General features: G+C 35.3%; 1 protein-coding gene across 12 annotated transcripts in view; it reads left to right on the top strand.

The window, feature by feature from the left end:
- NUBPL (NUBP iron-sulfur cluster assembly factor, mitochondrial) overlaps positions 1 to 14,289 on the top strand; it is a 241,101-nt gene that overhangs the window by 82,842 nt on the left and 143,970 nt on the right. For 10 of the 12 annotated variants that reach the window (XR_014810681.1, XR_014810680.1, XR_014810679.1 and 7 more), the window contains exons 5-6: positions 285 to 324; positions 414 to 504. Coding sequence is in view for 8 of the 12 variants with exons in the window: in XM_084969031.1 (XP_084825157.1) it covers positions 285 to 324; positions 414 to 504 (131 nt within the window). In the remaining 4 variants the exon portion in view is untranslated. Of the gene's footprint in view, positions 1 to 284; positions 325 to 388; positions 505 to 14,289 lie in introns of all 12 variants that reach the window. The other 2 variants (XM_084969033.1, XM_084969034.1) reach the window with 1 other exon arrangement.

Raw genomic sequence — 14,289 nt, 5'->3', positions numbered from 1 at the left:
GCCGGATCCTTAACCCAGTAAGCAAGGGCAGGGATGGAACCCACAACCTCGTGGTTCCTAGTTGGATTCGTTAACCACTGCACCACGATGGGAACTCCCTGCCTATTTTCAGATGTTGCATCTACTGTTTAAATTGTTCAAAATTGAGTTTAAATTTAAAAGGTAGCAGATTGAGTAGCTTAATTTATATTTTTAATTTGACATTTCTTTGATAAGAAAAAAGTCAGTATGTTTATGTATAAAGATTTACTCTTCTAAAAGGTGTTTTTTTTTCCTTATTTCAGGCAACTTAATGCGACCTCTTTTGAATTATGGTATTGCTTGGTGAGCATATCTTTTTTCCTTATGTTAGTTTTCAGAAGAATACTGATTAACATATATAAATTAGTTGTATTTTTGGTTTACTGTTGCAGCATGTCCATGGGCTTCCTGGTTGAAGAGACTGCACCAGTTGTTTGGAGAGGCCTTATGGTAATGTCAGCCATTGAGAAACTGTTAAGGCAGGTAAGAAAATTGCATTAAGTATTATTTTATTATTGGTATACTGTGGTTAATATTTACTGATTGGAGAGTCATTAAAATTTGCAGTCAGGTTTGAGATGTTTTACAAAAGAATCCAGTTGATAGACTGAATCTGTAATGCGTTGTGTGGTGCCAAGCCCAAATTTCACTGTCACATGATTAAATCTTTCCCATTGCTTATAAGTACTAAAATCTAATGTCTTATTTTATATTGTTCTGTTTCTCTGTTGTGGCTGCAGTAAGACAAGGAAATCTATTTTATGAGTAATCTGCCTTCTTTAGATTTATGGTTAATCTCATTGTGGCTAACCAATATTGAGTTATAAGGGCACTGTAGAAATTCCTTAGATATAGAAAAAAACCTATATAAACCATGGTGCTTATGATTTAAAATTGCTTCAGAACAAAGTGAAATTTTATTTTACTCTGAGTACCTACGGCTGCATATTTATGTATATAATGTCTGCCCAGTCAACTCTAATTCATCCTTAAGATGGGCTATGTGTTATTTATGGGAATAAGTTTTATTTTTTCCTAGTAGCTGTGAATTTATAATTAATTATGTTCTAGGTAAATATTGTAAGTACTTTGAATTTCTCCGCTGACTTAAAACACTTACCCCTTATTTATTCAGGATTTACGTTGGGCCAGACACCATGCCATGGGTTAAGAATTTGAATCATAGGTATCTAGTTGTGGAAGTAAATAGATGAAATATGTCTTGAACTCTGAAGCTTATCTTTTTTCATTGTAATGTCTTTTTTTCTGCTGTTCGAGTTCTGATAAATGTGCTCTTTGACCTTTGGTCCTGGACTCCTCCTGTGTTCTTAGCACAATTAAGTCTCTCTGCTGCATTTCTTCCCCTCTTATACTCAGATCTCATAGTTGGTTATTACAGTTATACTCCCCAAAACACCCCTTCCATCCCTGTTACTTTTTTTTTTTTTTTTTTTTTTGCTTTTTAGGGCTGCACTTGCGGCATATGGAGGTTCCCAGGCCAGGTGTCCAATTGAAGCTACAGCTGCTGGGCCTACACCACAGCCATAGCAACACAGGATCCGAGCCATGTCTGTGACCTATACCACAGCTCATGGCAACACCAGATCCTTAACCCACTTAACGAGGCCAGGGATCGAACCCACAACCTCATGATTCCTGGTTGGATTCATTTCTGCTGCACCATGATGGAAACTCCGTACCAGTTACTTTGTAATCTTGACCTTTATTTGTGTGGATTAAGTCAACTGTTTTTGTTTGAGGAAAATTCTAAAACAATCTTTATTTAGTTTACAAGTTTTTTTTCCATCTGTGAAAAAATCTTTTTAAATTTTATAATGATTTTTATTTTTTCCATTATAGCTGGTTTACAGTGTTCTGTCAATTTTCTACTGTACAGTAAGGTGACCCAGTTACACATACATGTATACATTCTAATAAATTTAGAGTCAAAGGAAATTTGGAAACACTCAAAGGAGAATTCTGATTTTAATATTAATATTCCCCCTCCTATGTTAGTGTTATAATTATCAACAGGAAATGATTTAGAGTTCCTCCTAAGGCTTTATGGATGGCCATAAGAAGGTGGAAGTACTTCCACTTTCCACAGTGACCAGGCAGTTAGAGATCCAAGTCAGTGAGAAGAGACACAGAAAACCAGGCCGAGGGTCGGTGTTTCCAGCTCAGGCATGTAGAATCTTCATAGCCTGTCCCCAGTAAGGGGTGTGCAAGTTCTCTCTTTTCTGTCCTTTTTAAATCTCAGGGACCCTTTTCCATCTCAAATTCCATCAGGTGACAAAAGCATCTCTGCAAATTAACCCTTGAGCCAGGAAGAGAGAAAGCAAGTATGCACCTGCCCTCTGAAGGGCAAAGAGAATTACCCATAGAATAAGTGCGATTAAACCTGGCAGTGCAAATAATTAGGCTGCAGAAAGATTGCACCTAAAGCTCACAGTTAGATTTAGTAACTGCTTTTATAAATGAAGAAAATATTTTGAGACCAGAGTTGAGAGGATCAATAGTCTGAAGGAACCAGAGTGTGTGTGTGTGTATGTGTGTGGTGGAGTGTTGGGGAAGAGAGGTGGGGGTCAAGATCTCAATTCCATATTCTCATTCAGTGTCCCACCACAACCCCAGTGTTTTTAATCTACTGCTGAATACTGTCAGAGAATATAGATTAATTGTGTTCATTGCTGGCATTAGACGTTTTTGATTTTTGAATTTAGCCATGCTCTCAACATTATAGTCATCTGATTTTATTCATTGTTCTCAACATTTATTAAATGTTCAGCTTAAAAAAATACTTAGGGAATTTGGTAGTCTGGCAGAGGGTCTAGTGAAGATAGATTTGAGTTTCTGATACTTAAATTGTATGAAAGTCACAATTTACTCTGTTAAGTGATGAAGATACATTTTTAGCAAACATACTGCAAAATATCAATGACCGTCAAGAGTGAGAAGATTGATACATTTCTTATTGGGATACTTCAGCTATCTTTTAAGATATTAGGATATTGGACTGCATTTTTTGATGTACAGTCTTTTGTAAAGTTGCTTCTGTCATCTGCACATTGTTTTTTTTTTTTTTTTTTTTTGGCAGCATGCAGAAGTTCCTGGGTCAGGGATTCAACCTGCACCACAGCATGACCCAAACCACAGCAGTGACTATGCTGGGTCCTTAGCCTGCTGAGACACCAGGCTACTCTTGTCATCTGCATGTTTTAATAGGAGCTAAAACCTGACATTTTTGGATCATACTGTGACTAGTGCTAATCACCTGTTTGTTAAGGAGTGTTTTTTGTTTTTGTTTTGCTTTAGAAAGCAGACCACCATCTGGTAAATTTAACATCCTTAACATCTATGTAGCAGTTCGTTGTGGAGAGTACCTGAGTCATTGGCTGATTAAAAGAATTGAATATACCATATATATAGAAGAGTGTACAAATCATACATGTCCAGATTATCTCAAAGTGAAAACACCTTTATGATCATCATTTGGGATAAGATAATAGAATACCAATGTCCCAGAAGCTCTTCTTGTGTCCCTTCTTGGTTATTACTTTGTGGGGAGAAGAAAGATAAATACTTGTGGTCAGTCTGCCATCTTGAATTAGAATCTGGTTTAAAGTTTTTTTTTCCCTCGCCCTTATTATATTTTATTTAGTTAAACTTGTACATATAATGGGATACACAGATCTTATAATGTACAGTCTAATGACTTTTGATAAACATATATAACTATTTAACCATACCCCAATCAAAATAGAGAACATTTGGAGTTCCTGTCATGGCGCAGTGGTTAACAAATCCGACTGGGAACCATGAGGTTGTGGGTTCGATCCCTGGCCTTGCTCAGTGGGTTAAGGATCCGGCATTGCTATGCGTTGTGGGTGGGTTGCAGACACGGCTCGGATCCCGCGTTGCTGTGGCTCTGGTGTAGGCCGGCAGCTATAGCTCTGATTCGACCCCTAGCCTGGGAACCTCCATATGCCATGGGAGCGGCCCAAGAAATGGCAAAAAAGACAAAAGAAACCCCCCAAAAACAAACAAACAAAAAAAAAACAAACAAAAGTAAAGAACATTTTCATCCATATAGAAAGTTTCCATCATTGTGATTTCTGTCACCATAAATTAGTTTTGCATGTTCTTATACTTCATATAAAGGGAACCCTACAATACGTAGCTTTTTGTATCTAGTTTCTTTCTTTTAGCCTAATGCTTTTAAAGTCATCCCTGTTGCATATATCAGTAGTTGAGTCCTTTTTTTTGCTGAGTAGTATTTCTTTACATGAATATAACCCAGTATTGTTGATCTATTCTTCTGTCGATGGACATTTATGTAGTCTTTGGTTTTTGGCTATTATACAAATAATGCTGACATAAATACTTGTGCAAGTGTTCATTAGAGTTCCAGTTGCATCACATCTTTGCCAACATTTGTGGATGTGAAATGGTATCTTCTGATGGTTTTATTTTGTGGTCTGCTGGTCAGTGATGTTGAGTCCTTTTCATGTGCATGCTAGATATTGCTGTGTCTTCTTTTGTGCAGGGTATATTCAGGTCTTTTACTTTTTTTTTTTTTTTGCTCATTTTCGTCTTGTAATTGAGTTATAAGAGTTTTAATATATTTTGGCTATAAGTCCAATTGTCAGATAGATAAATGTATTAGGAATAGTTCTCCCAGTCTGTGGCTTGCCTTTTGATGAGCTGAAATTTAAAATTTTCATGAAATCCAATTTATCCAAAATTTTTTTTTTAAATGCTTAGGACTTTTTTATGTTCTCTTTAGGAAATTTTTGCCTCTCTGCCATAAGCTTGTAAAGATATTCTCATGACTTTATCTTAAAGCTATATGGCTTGTATATGTTGAATTAATTTTTTGTATTAAGTGAGATAATGATCAAGATTTAGTTTGTTTCATAGTTGTGGCATAATAGGAAATATTATTCTTGTTCTTTTCTTGGGTCCTGGCACAAGGTGCCTAAACTCTTAGAAATTCCTGAATGGGAGGATTGTTCTTTGTCATCCTTAAGGAGCTCATTTTTTGAGTACACCTGCTAGTTCATGCTAGTGAGGTGACTTAGGGTGGGATCCCTAAACCTTAGGATGGGGCTGGTCACCAGGAAGGCCAAGTATTTAGAGGGTTAGAACTTTCAGACTCATATACTGACCACTGGAAAGGGGTCATAGGGTGGGCTGTAGATTAAACTCTATAAAACCTCTTGAACAACAAGATTCAGTGAGCTTCAGTATTGGTAAATACATCCCTTTGCTAGGTGAGTTGTATACTATAGTTCCATGGGGGTCAGAAACTCCTGTGCTCAGGGCCCTTCTGAACGTTGCCTTTGTACTTACCTCTTCATCTGGCTGTTCATCTGTATCCTTTATAATACCCTTTATAATAAACATAAATGTAAGTGAGTTCATTGAGCTGCTCTGGTAAAATATAGGCATACTTCAGAGATATTGCTGGTTTGGTTCCAGACAACTGCAGTGATGGGAATATCATGATAAATTGGTCACACAACTTTTTTGCTTCCCATTGCACGTAAGAATTATGTTTAGGGAGTTCCCATTGTGGCTCAGCAAGTTAAGCTGAGCCATATCCGACATAGTGTCCATGAGGATGTGGGTTCAATTCCTGGTCTCGCCCAGAGGGTTAAGGATTCAGGATTACCAGTAAGCTGCAGCATAGGTTGCAGGTGTGGCTTGGACCCGGCATTGCCATGGCTGTGGCATAGGCCCCAGCTGCAGCTCTGATTCAACCCCTAACCCAGGAACTTCCATATGCCACAGGTGTGGCCCTAAAAATGGAAAAAAAAGTTAGGTTTACATTATGCTGTAGTCTAGTGAATGTGTAATAGCATTATGTCTAGAAATATATGTATCTTAATTAAAAAATACTTTATTGCTAAAAAATGGTAACCATCATTTGAGCCTTCAGCAAATCATAATCTTTTTGCAATAGTAACATCCCAGATTAGTGATCACAGATCACAGTAACAAATATAATAATTTGAAATACTGCAAGGATTACCAAAATGTGACAGCGATACAAAGTAAGCAAATGCTCTCTTGGAAAAATCATTCTAATAGATTTTCTTGATGCAGGGTTGCTGCAAACCTTCAAATTTGTAAAAAACGCAGTATCTATGAAGCGCAATAAAGTGAAGTATGCTTGTAATTAAACCTGAGGAGGAGGGTCATGGGAACCTCTGATTTATAGTCAGTCAGTTTGGGAGCAGTTGTAACAACATGGACTTGTGATTGGCATCTGAATTGGGTGCATTCTTGTGGCTAAGCCCTTAAACTTGTGGGATCTGATGCTAATCTCCAGGTAGATAGTGTCAGAATTGAATTAATTGCCTCAGTGTTGGAAAACACACGTTGTAATAGTTTATCTAATTGTTCTAGCACCGTTTGCTTAAAAGACAGTTCCCCATTGAACTGATTTAATGTTTTAGACAAAAATCAGTTGAGCATGTATATATATATATATATATATGAGTCTATCTCCGGACACTGTGTTGTATTTCATTGATAGTTTAATCCTTACAGTAGAGCTCTACTGTCTTGATGATTGTAGCTGTATAGAAAGTTTAATATAGACAGTGTGGGTCCTCCGACTTTGTTCTTTCTTAAGCTCGTTTTGACTTTAGGTTCTTTTACATTTCTATATAAATTTTAGATTCAACTTATTAGTTGGTGTAGAAAAACATGTTGGTATTTTATTTTCCTTTTTCTTTTCTTTTCTTTTTTCGTTTTTTTTTTTTAGGGCCTCACCTGTGGCATATGGAAGTTCCCAGGCTAGGGGTTGAATTGGAGCTACAGCTGCCGGCTTACACCACAGCCATAGCAATGTGCAATCCGAGCTGTGTCTGCGATCTACATCACAGCTCATGGCAATGCTGGATCCTTAACCCACTGAGCGATACCAGGGATGGAATCCCAGTCCTCATGGATACTAGTCAGGTTTGTAACCCGCTGAGCCACAAAGGGAACTCACTTTTTGGTGTTTTTTTTTCCCCATGTTGGTATTTTCATCAGGATCGTATCGAACTATCAGTATAGATCACTTTTGGGTGAATTACGATCCTGGTAACATTGAATCTTGTAATCCATGAACATGATGTTTTTCACATTTATATAGATTTTCTTTAATTTCTTATGGTAATATTATGTATTTTTTGGTGTGTAGGTTTTGTAATTCATTTATTAGATTTATCCTAAGTATTTTAATATTCTTTGATATTGTAAGTGGAGTTTTTTGTATTTAATTTCAAATTGTTTACTGTTAGCACATAGTTTATTTACTATTGATTTTTGTATATTTATTGTTTACTGTTAGTATATGGTTTATTTACTACTGATTTTTGTGTATTTCCAAATTCCTGTTTTTAATTAGTTATTTAGTAGCTTTCTTGGTATCATGAATGCACATGATTGTGTTGTGTGAAAGGAGCTTAATTTCCTTCTTTATAATCTTTTCCTTTCATTTCATTTTCTTGGATTTTTGTTCTACTGGCTAGAACTGCTGGTATAAGATTGAACAGAAAAGGTGAGAGCAGACATCCTAGTCTTCAGTTTTTTTTTTTTTTTTCTTATTTGATGATATTTATTCTCTTTATCAAGCTGTACAGTAAGAGAAATGTCATATATGGAGACATTAACATTAAATATTTCATCACTAAGAAAGATGATAGCTATAGGTCTTTATAGGTATCCTCTTTCTGCTTCTTTGTTTGCTCAGAGGTTTTATCCTGAGTGGGCATTGAAATTTTACACATGCTTCTTTTTTTCATTTAATGAAATGATCATGAGATTTTTATCCTTTATTCTATTAACATGGTGATTTCCATAAATTGATTTTCTGATGTTAAATCAAACTTGCATTCCTGAGATAATGTTATTCTCCATCATAGTATTTTAACTACAATAAATAATGGTATAATTACTTTTAATATATTGCTTGCTTCAGTTTGTCAGTATTTTATTAAGGAGTTTTAGATCAATGTTTATAAAGAATAATGATTTGTAAGTTATTCTTCCTGTAATGTCTTTTTCAAGTGTCGTATGAGAACTAATTTGGCCTTATAAAATGAGTTTGGATGTACTTCTGTTTTGTGAAAGAGTTTGTGTAAGATTATTAGCTTTGGTTTAAAATTTATATTTGGTGGAATTTACCAAGTAAACCTAGGGCTAGAGTGTTCCCCCCACTCCCACCTTGCTGTGTGTGGATGGGAAGAACATTTTTGAGGATGAATTGTTATTTAGATGTTTAATTTCATCTTGTTTCAGTTTTGCTGTGTTTTACAGGAATTTGTTAATTTCGCTTGATTTGTAGAATATGAAATTTGTTCATAATCTTGCCTATTACCTTTTAAAATAGGATATAGGGTGTAGCAGTCCTCCCTCTGTCTTCCTATTATTGGTAATTTGGTTTTCCTCTTTTTTATCCTTTATTTTCCTTTCTAGAGTTTTATCAGTTTTAAGTTTTTTGATGGGTCAACTTTTGGCCTTTTCAATTTTTTCTATTTTATGTTTATTATTTCATTATTTTTTGTTCTTACCATTATGGTTTTCTTCCTTTTATTTATTTCAGGCTCTTCTTTTCTAGCTCCTGAAGTTAGAAACTTAGATAATGATTTTAAACATTTCTTGTCTTTTAATATAACTACCAGTCTTTTAAAAATTTTTGAGGAGTTTGTGGTATTGTTGAGGAAAGGCAAGTTTCTATTAAAGTGAGAAAAATGTCAAGGATCAAGTTATCTCATGATGGCATAGTAAAAGGGCTGCCAGAAAAAATGCAAGATATACTTAGTTAAGATTGAATATCAGACACACAGTGAATAACTTTTTAGTATGACTATGTCCCAAATACTGCTAGGAACATACTCATGCTGCAAAGTATTTATTGTATATCTGCTATTCTAACTTATTTGAGTTAGTGTCCTCTACTTTCATTTGCTCCATCTGGCAACCTTTCTTGGAGATGATGTTGCATACTGCAGCAGGTGAGTGAGAATCAGGCTGGACGAGTCATGGTGGTGGAGTATAGCTGAGTTGTTTGGGAATAGAAGTATGAAGTAGATCAAGGGAACGTTATTTAGCCGAGCGTGGCAGGTATGAGTATTTGAAATGGGGTGAGCATTAGAGTAAGGGGAAAGAATTATATTAGGATGGGAGAGCTCTATCAGGATCATTCTTTGTAATTTTGTGAAGGAAGATGATTTGTTAACTTCTTTTATCAATGTCTGCAGCTTCTACCGAGGGATAACATTTTTCTGGATGCAGAAGCAGTTGTATAGGGAATCTCATGGTTTCACCTTGCCAATGTGTAGTAATTTATCTGCATAATTTCACCCCACTTCCTTCCAGCCTCATCTGCTAAAAGGAAGGGAAGAGATTGATGAATAAATATATATTCATGAATGCATTTTGTAATGCATAGCAAAAAAAGCATGTTGGTTCATAAAAATAGAAGTTAAACTTTATGATCAATTAGGAGAACTTGGCAGATAAATGCTAGAATGTCCTTTTGAGTAGTGGATTTATCAATATGTTTTACTTTTTATTCTAATTTTGAAAACAATTTTATTTTACATTTTTACTTTAAATAATTAGTGGCATAAACATCTAGAACTTTTCACTCTGAATAATAATTTAAAAATTTTCTGTTATTTGTTAAAATTCCTGAGTAATATTTTCCCCTTGAGTTGTGCTCATCATGGACATAATTAAACTGCAATGAGGAATCTTTGAGTTTAAAAATGTGGGATAGTAGAAAAATAATTTTAGTTATTAGAAAGAGTATGGGAAGGAAAACTTCAAAGGCTAATCTGATGTCAGCACCTGCTGTGGTCACAGTGTAAACCCTGGAGACGAGAGATTTTGGCAGCAGTTTCAGTGCTTTTAGTTCATTCACCAGTATCCCCAAATGTGAAGCAGATGCCAGCTTTCTTCTCCAGGGTTCTGATAATGGCATATAATGAGTTGGTTGTTTCCTAGCAACTAAAGAAGCAGTTTCACTTTAGCTGAGCCTGCAATAGGAATGAGACATTTTCCCTTGATAGTTGGTATTAGTGATTTCCCTGACAATGGAATTTCACTTCTGAATAAGGAATGTTCTCAGCCTTTGGTTTCCTAAAGAGTTTTGCTTTTGAGTATGGGCTAAGCTCTGCTTAATCCTGTATAAAATGAAAAAAATTTCTTGAGCCCCCTAAATACCTCTCATGGGAAGAGCCAAAGGAGTTTGATACAGCATTTCCCAAATGGCACGTGATTATACAAGAAGCTCTAATAGGTGTATTTTTCCCAGTGTTTAACAAGATAATTATGAATCAAATTCTTTTATATGTTTAATGTTTGATGCAACAGAGGTTTATTAAGCATTGGCCAATGCGTTGCTGAAAAAATATATATGAGATTTTACATTTTAATATAAAGTCAATATAACAAAAACTTTCTCATCTATAACTCACTTGATTTCAAAAACAGTATTCTGTACAAAATTAGTACTATATCAATTATTATAATAGTTCATTTTAAAGTAAACTGGAACAATTGTTTAACTTTAATTACTAATATTTGTTTGTAAGACATCTGTACTTAATTTGATTGTATTTAAATCCTTATTTGGCAGTAGCGATAGATCAGAGGTCTTCTGATTCTTAAGATATATGGAGGCATGAGAAAATAACTTCAGATAACTTTCTTTTAGTTGTTCATAGTTTAAACAGTATCTAGGAAAATTATCCATTTTTCTTCCTTTGACATTATGTAACTAATATAAATTGCCTTCCTCATTCAGATTTATAATGTATTAAGTTTCGGAAGTTTCCAGACACTTATGCAAAGAGATAAAATTTTAAATGATGTTCTTAGGATAATTAAGTTAGCCATATCTAAATATACCAAAGAAATTTATTGCCTTGCATGGAAAAGACTCACAGACTATGCACTAACTATAGATGGAGTTATTGAATGTCTTCATTGTAACTTTTGGGCATCTGACTTTATTCATTTCTTTCCGTGATTTTTGCATCGTCAGGTACAAACTCTTTAGTAGGTCTCTGTGAAGCCTTAAGGAATAAAGAACAGTAATAAAATTTAGTTCAGCTGGACAGGACAGTAATCTTTCAGGCACCTAAGATGTAATTTTTCCTTAAAAACTCTTTAAACATGAAGCGAAGTTCCTGTATAGTCTCAGTTATTTTTCTTAGATTTCTTTGAGACCTTAATCTGAAATGACAGAGTCATGCATGTTAAACCTAGTTTTGAGTTCTCCTCTCCCTTTTCAAACTGTAGATTAGTCAACAAGGAAATAGAGAGAATAACTAAAACCTAGTTTTTCAGAATATTTTTCTGAAGCAGATTTAAATAGCAGAATTTGATTAATCTAGCAGGGTTTCTTTTGATCCCTGTACATTTATTCATTCATTTAATAATTTGTTTAGCTGGCCTCAGATAATTATTGCTGTACTTTTAAAATACTCATTGAACTTTTTGTCATCTTCAGCAGCATATATTTAAGTGGCTACTTGCTATGCTTGCGGCATTGGTTAGATGCTGAGGACACAAGGATATGTAAGATGTTCTAGCTTTCAAAATGTCAAAACTTTTAGTTACAGACATACTTTTGACTTGTCATAAGTAAGATGTTTAGAATTTTAGACATTTTGATGGTTTTCAGATACTGTTCTACTTGGGCAATCCAAGTTGGAACTTAGAGGACAAAGCTGAGTATTATATTGTGTTGACCATTCAAGTTGGTGGTATTGTTATAGGATTCCAGACTTCGCAGATTCATTTCGGTTCCATGTCATAGAAGGAACCCTGCTGTCACATTGAAAGGGAACATGTTCTCAGGAGTTACAAACAGCCTATGAATATAAATTGCTGGTTATTTCCTCCTACTTAAAATGCCCTTCTTTTTCTGCTAATTGTCAGAGATGACTTACATGAGTTCCTCCAACTCACTGTGATGACTGAGTACTTATATATGTGGCTTTGAATAATGTAATGTTCTTTTTTACATGTTGCTATTGTACATTTCTAAGACAGAAATCTCTTACAGTTTTTTGGACTGGCACCAACTTTCCTAATCCCCTACCCCTAAGTCCTTTATGCCAAATTTCTCAAGTGTTAGAGTAGATCTCATCAGTGCCATTACTTCACCAACTTACTCTCATGTGCTGGTTGCTATTAACACAGGATTTAATGACCAGGAGCTTTAACTGGGTAATTATATAAAGAAAACGATAGAAATAAAGCAACCAAAATATAAAAAAAGGAGACTTACTGTTTTCCGGTGTCAACCACTGATATTTTCAATTCTTGTTCTGTGTAGTTTTGGGTTGGAGCAATATCTAAGTCTTGGAGGGCCCTGTTTCTCAGAGCTTCTTTTCTAACTTGACACCTGGGGAAGGCCTCCTGCTATAGCCCTTTTGGTATTATATAGCTGAGCCACATTATCTTCTGCTTTTGATCAGTGATTGGCCTTCTTGGATCAGCTCTAGACCTGATACCTTTGGAAAGTGAAGGCACTTTCCTATTTTTGGGCAGGAATTCCTTGAGTTACTTCCTCAAGTTTTAGGCCTTTCAGTCACATCTTGCTGTGGTCTGGATGCAGGAACCGGCATGTCATCTCTTCTCTCATTTCGTATGTCATTAGTTGTTTCTTCATAGGGCTCTTCCCTTTGGGCAAGGTTAGGCTTCATCACCTATCTAGTTATGTGTCCTTCTTCCCCAGAACTTTTCAGTAGGATATTAGGTTTCTCATCTCTGATCTTCCCCTTTATTCTCATTTCAAAGCCTTTGGATTTACTTTGGATAAATTTTTTTTTTGCCTGAGTGAAAAATGTGTTCTTAGCCCATTTGTAGGCTCACCCACACTCTAGGAATAATTGAAGCTGTAGGCTTAGGTTACCAGTTTTACTTCAGGGCCTTGCCCTGATTTTTGTCCTTCCATATTAATTTTTCATTCTCAACAGTGAACATAGGGAATCAGGTTCTTACTTTCAGAACAGAGAATCAGGGAGAGGCACAATTTGACTATACAATCCAAAAAAAGTACAACAACAGATTACATTTATGATTTTTTTTTTGGCCTGTAAATAAAGAAGCAAGGACAATTAGAGAAAAACAGAGCATTTGTTTTAACTCTAGGCTTGAATCTGAAAAAAAGACCAGGAAAGGAAGTAACAGGAAAGAAAGAACAGAAAGGTACCAGGAAATTGAAGTCATTATTGTGGGTTTAAACTTGGCTTGTGTTACATTGAAAAAGCAAAGATGCTTGGATATTCTTTTGTGTTTGACAACACAGAAAACTTTTCCCATTTCCTTCTTTGTGTAAGCACCAGAGGAAAGTATCCACCTGAGGGAGGTACCAGGGGTCCTGCCACAGTCATTTCATGTTAAGGCTGGCTCTGACTGTAACTCTGACATAAGTAAGAAGTGTGCAGAGTGCTGGCTTGTTGGTAAGAGAATTGATAAAGTAGAGTGTCTCATTCAGTTGAGGTCAACAATCAAAGTTAGTGCAAAAGGAAGCACTACTAGAAAAATGTGCCAAGCCAGTGAAATATTAATCTAAAGGGGACAGAATGATATCAGGTACAAATCATTAGCAGCAAAAACCACTGAGTCTAAAATAATTTGCCTTAGAAAATGAGTACATTAAAAGGAGGCTAATTACCCAAACCTTATAATATCCCATTTCTACTTTGAACACTTCAGAATTCCTAACTTTTTCACCCCTTTTTGTTGTTAATATGGACTTTTAAGAATAATCTACAGTGATATGAACTGAGTCTAGAATGAGGGTAATTGTGAAAGGTAGGGCCTTCTGGAGTTATATTTAAGGAACCTCAATAATGGTCACCTAAGATTATATACTGAGTCCTTAGGAGAGCTTCTTAGAGTTGTGGCTGCTTTAGATGTTTGTAGAAACAAAAATGTTAGACCTTTACAAATGGTTTATTTTGGTAGAGTCTAAGTCTGGTATTAGTTACCTCAGTGTAGAAAGCATCACATTAGGTAGGTTGAATTAATGTATTATCACTAGATAATTTTATACTATTAAAATAGATCCCTATTACCAGTAATATGTACTAAGTCTTTTTTTTTATCTTTAGTCTGTTTTATTTTATTTTTTTATTACTCAATGAATTTATTACATTTATAGTTGTACAGTGATCATTACAATCCAATTTTATAGCATTTCCATCCCACATCCCTAGCACATCCCCCCAGCCCCCAACCTTTCTCCTTTGG

This window comes from Sus scrofa, chromosome 7 (genome assembly GCF_054392235.1).
Source record: "Sus scrofa isolate SSC_HxYL_T2T_F1_AM1 chromosome 7, Sscrofa_HxYL_maternal_Yorkshire_Landrace_v2.0, whole genome shotgun sequence".
NCBI lineage: Eukaryota > Metazoa > Chordata > Mammalia > Artiodactyla > Suidae > Sus > Sus scrofa.
This window is presented reverse-complemented; position numbering and strand designations above follow the sequence as displayed.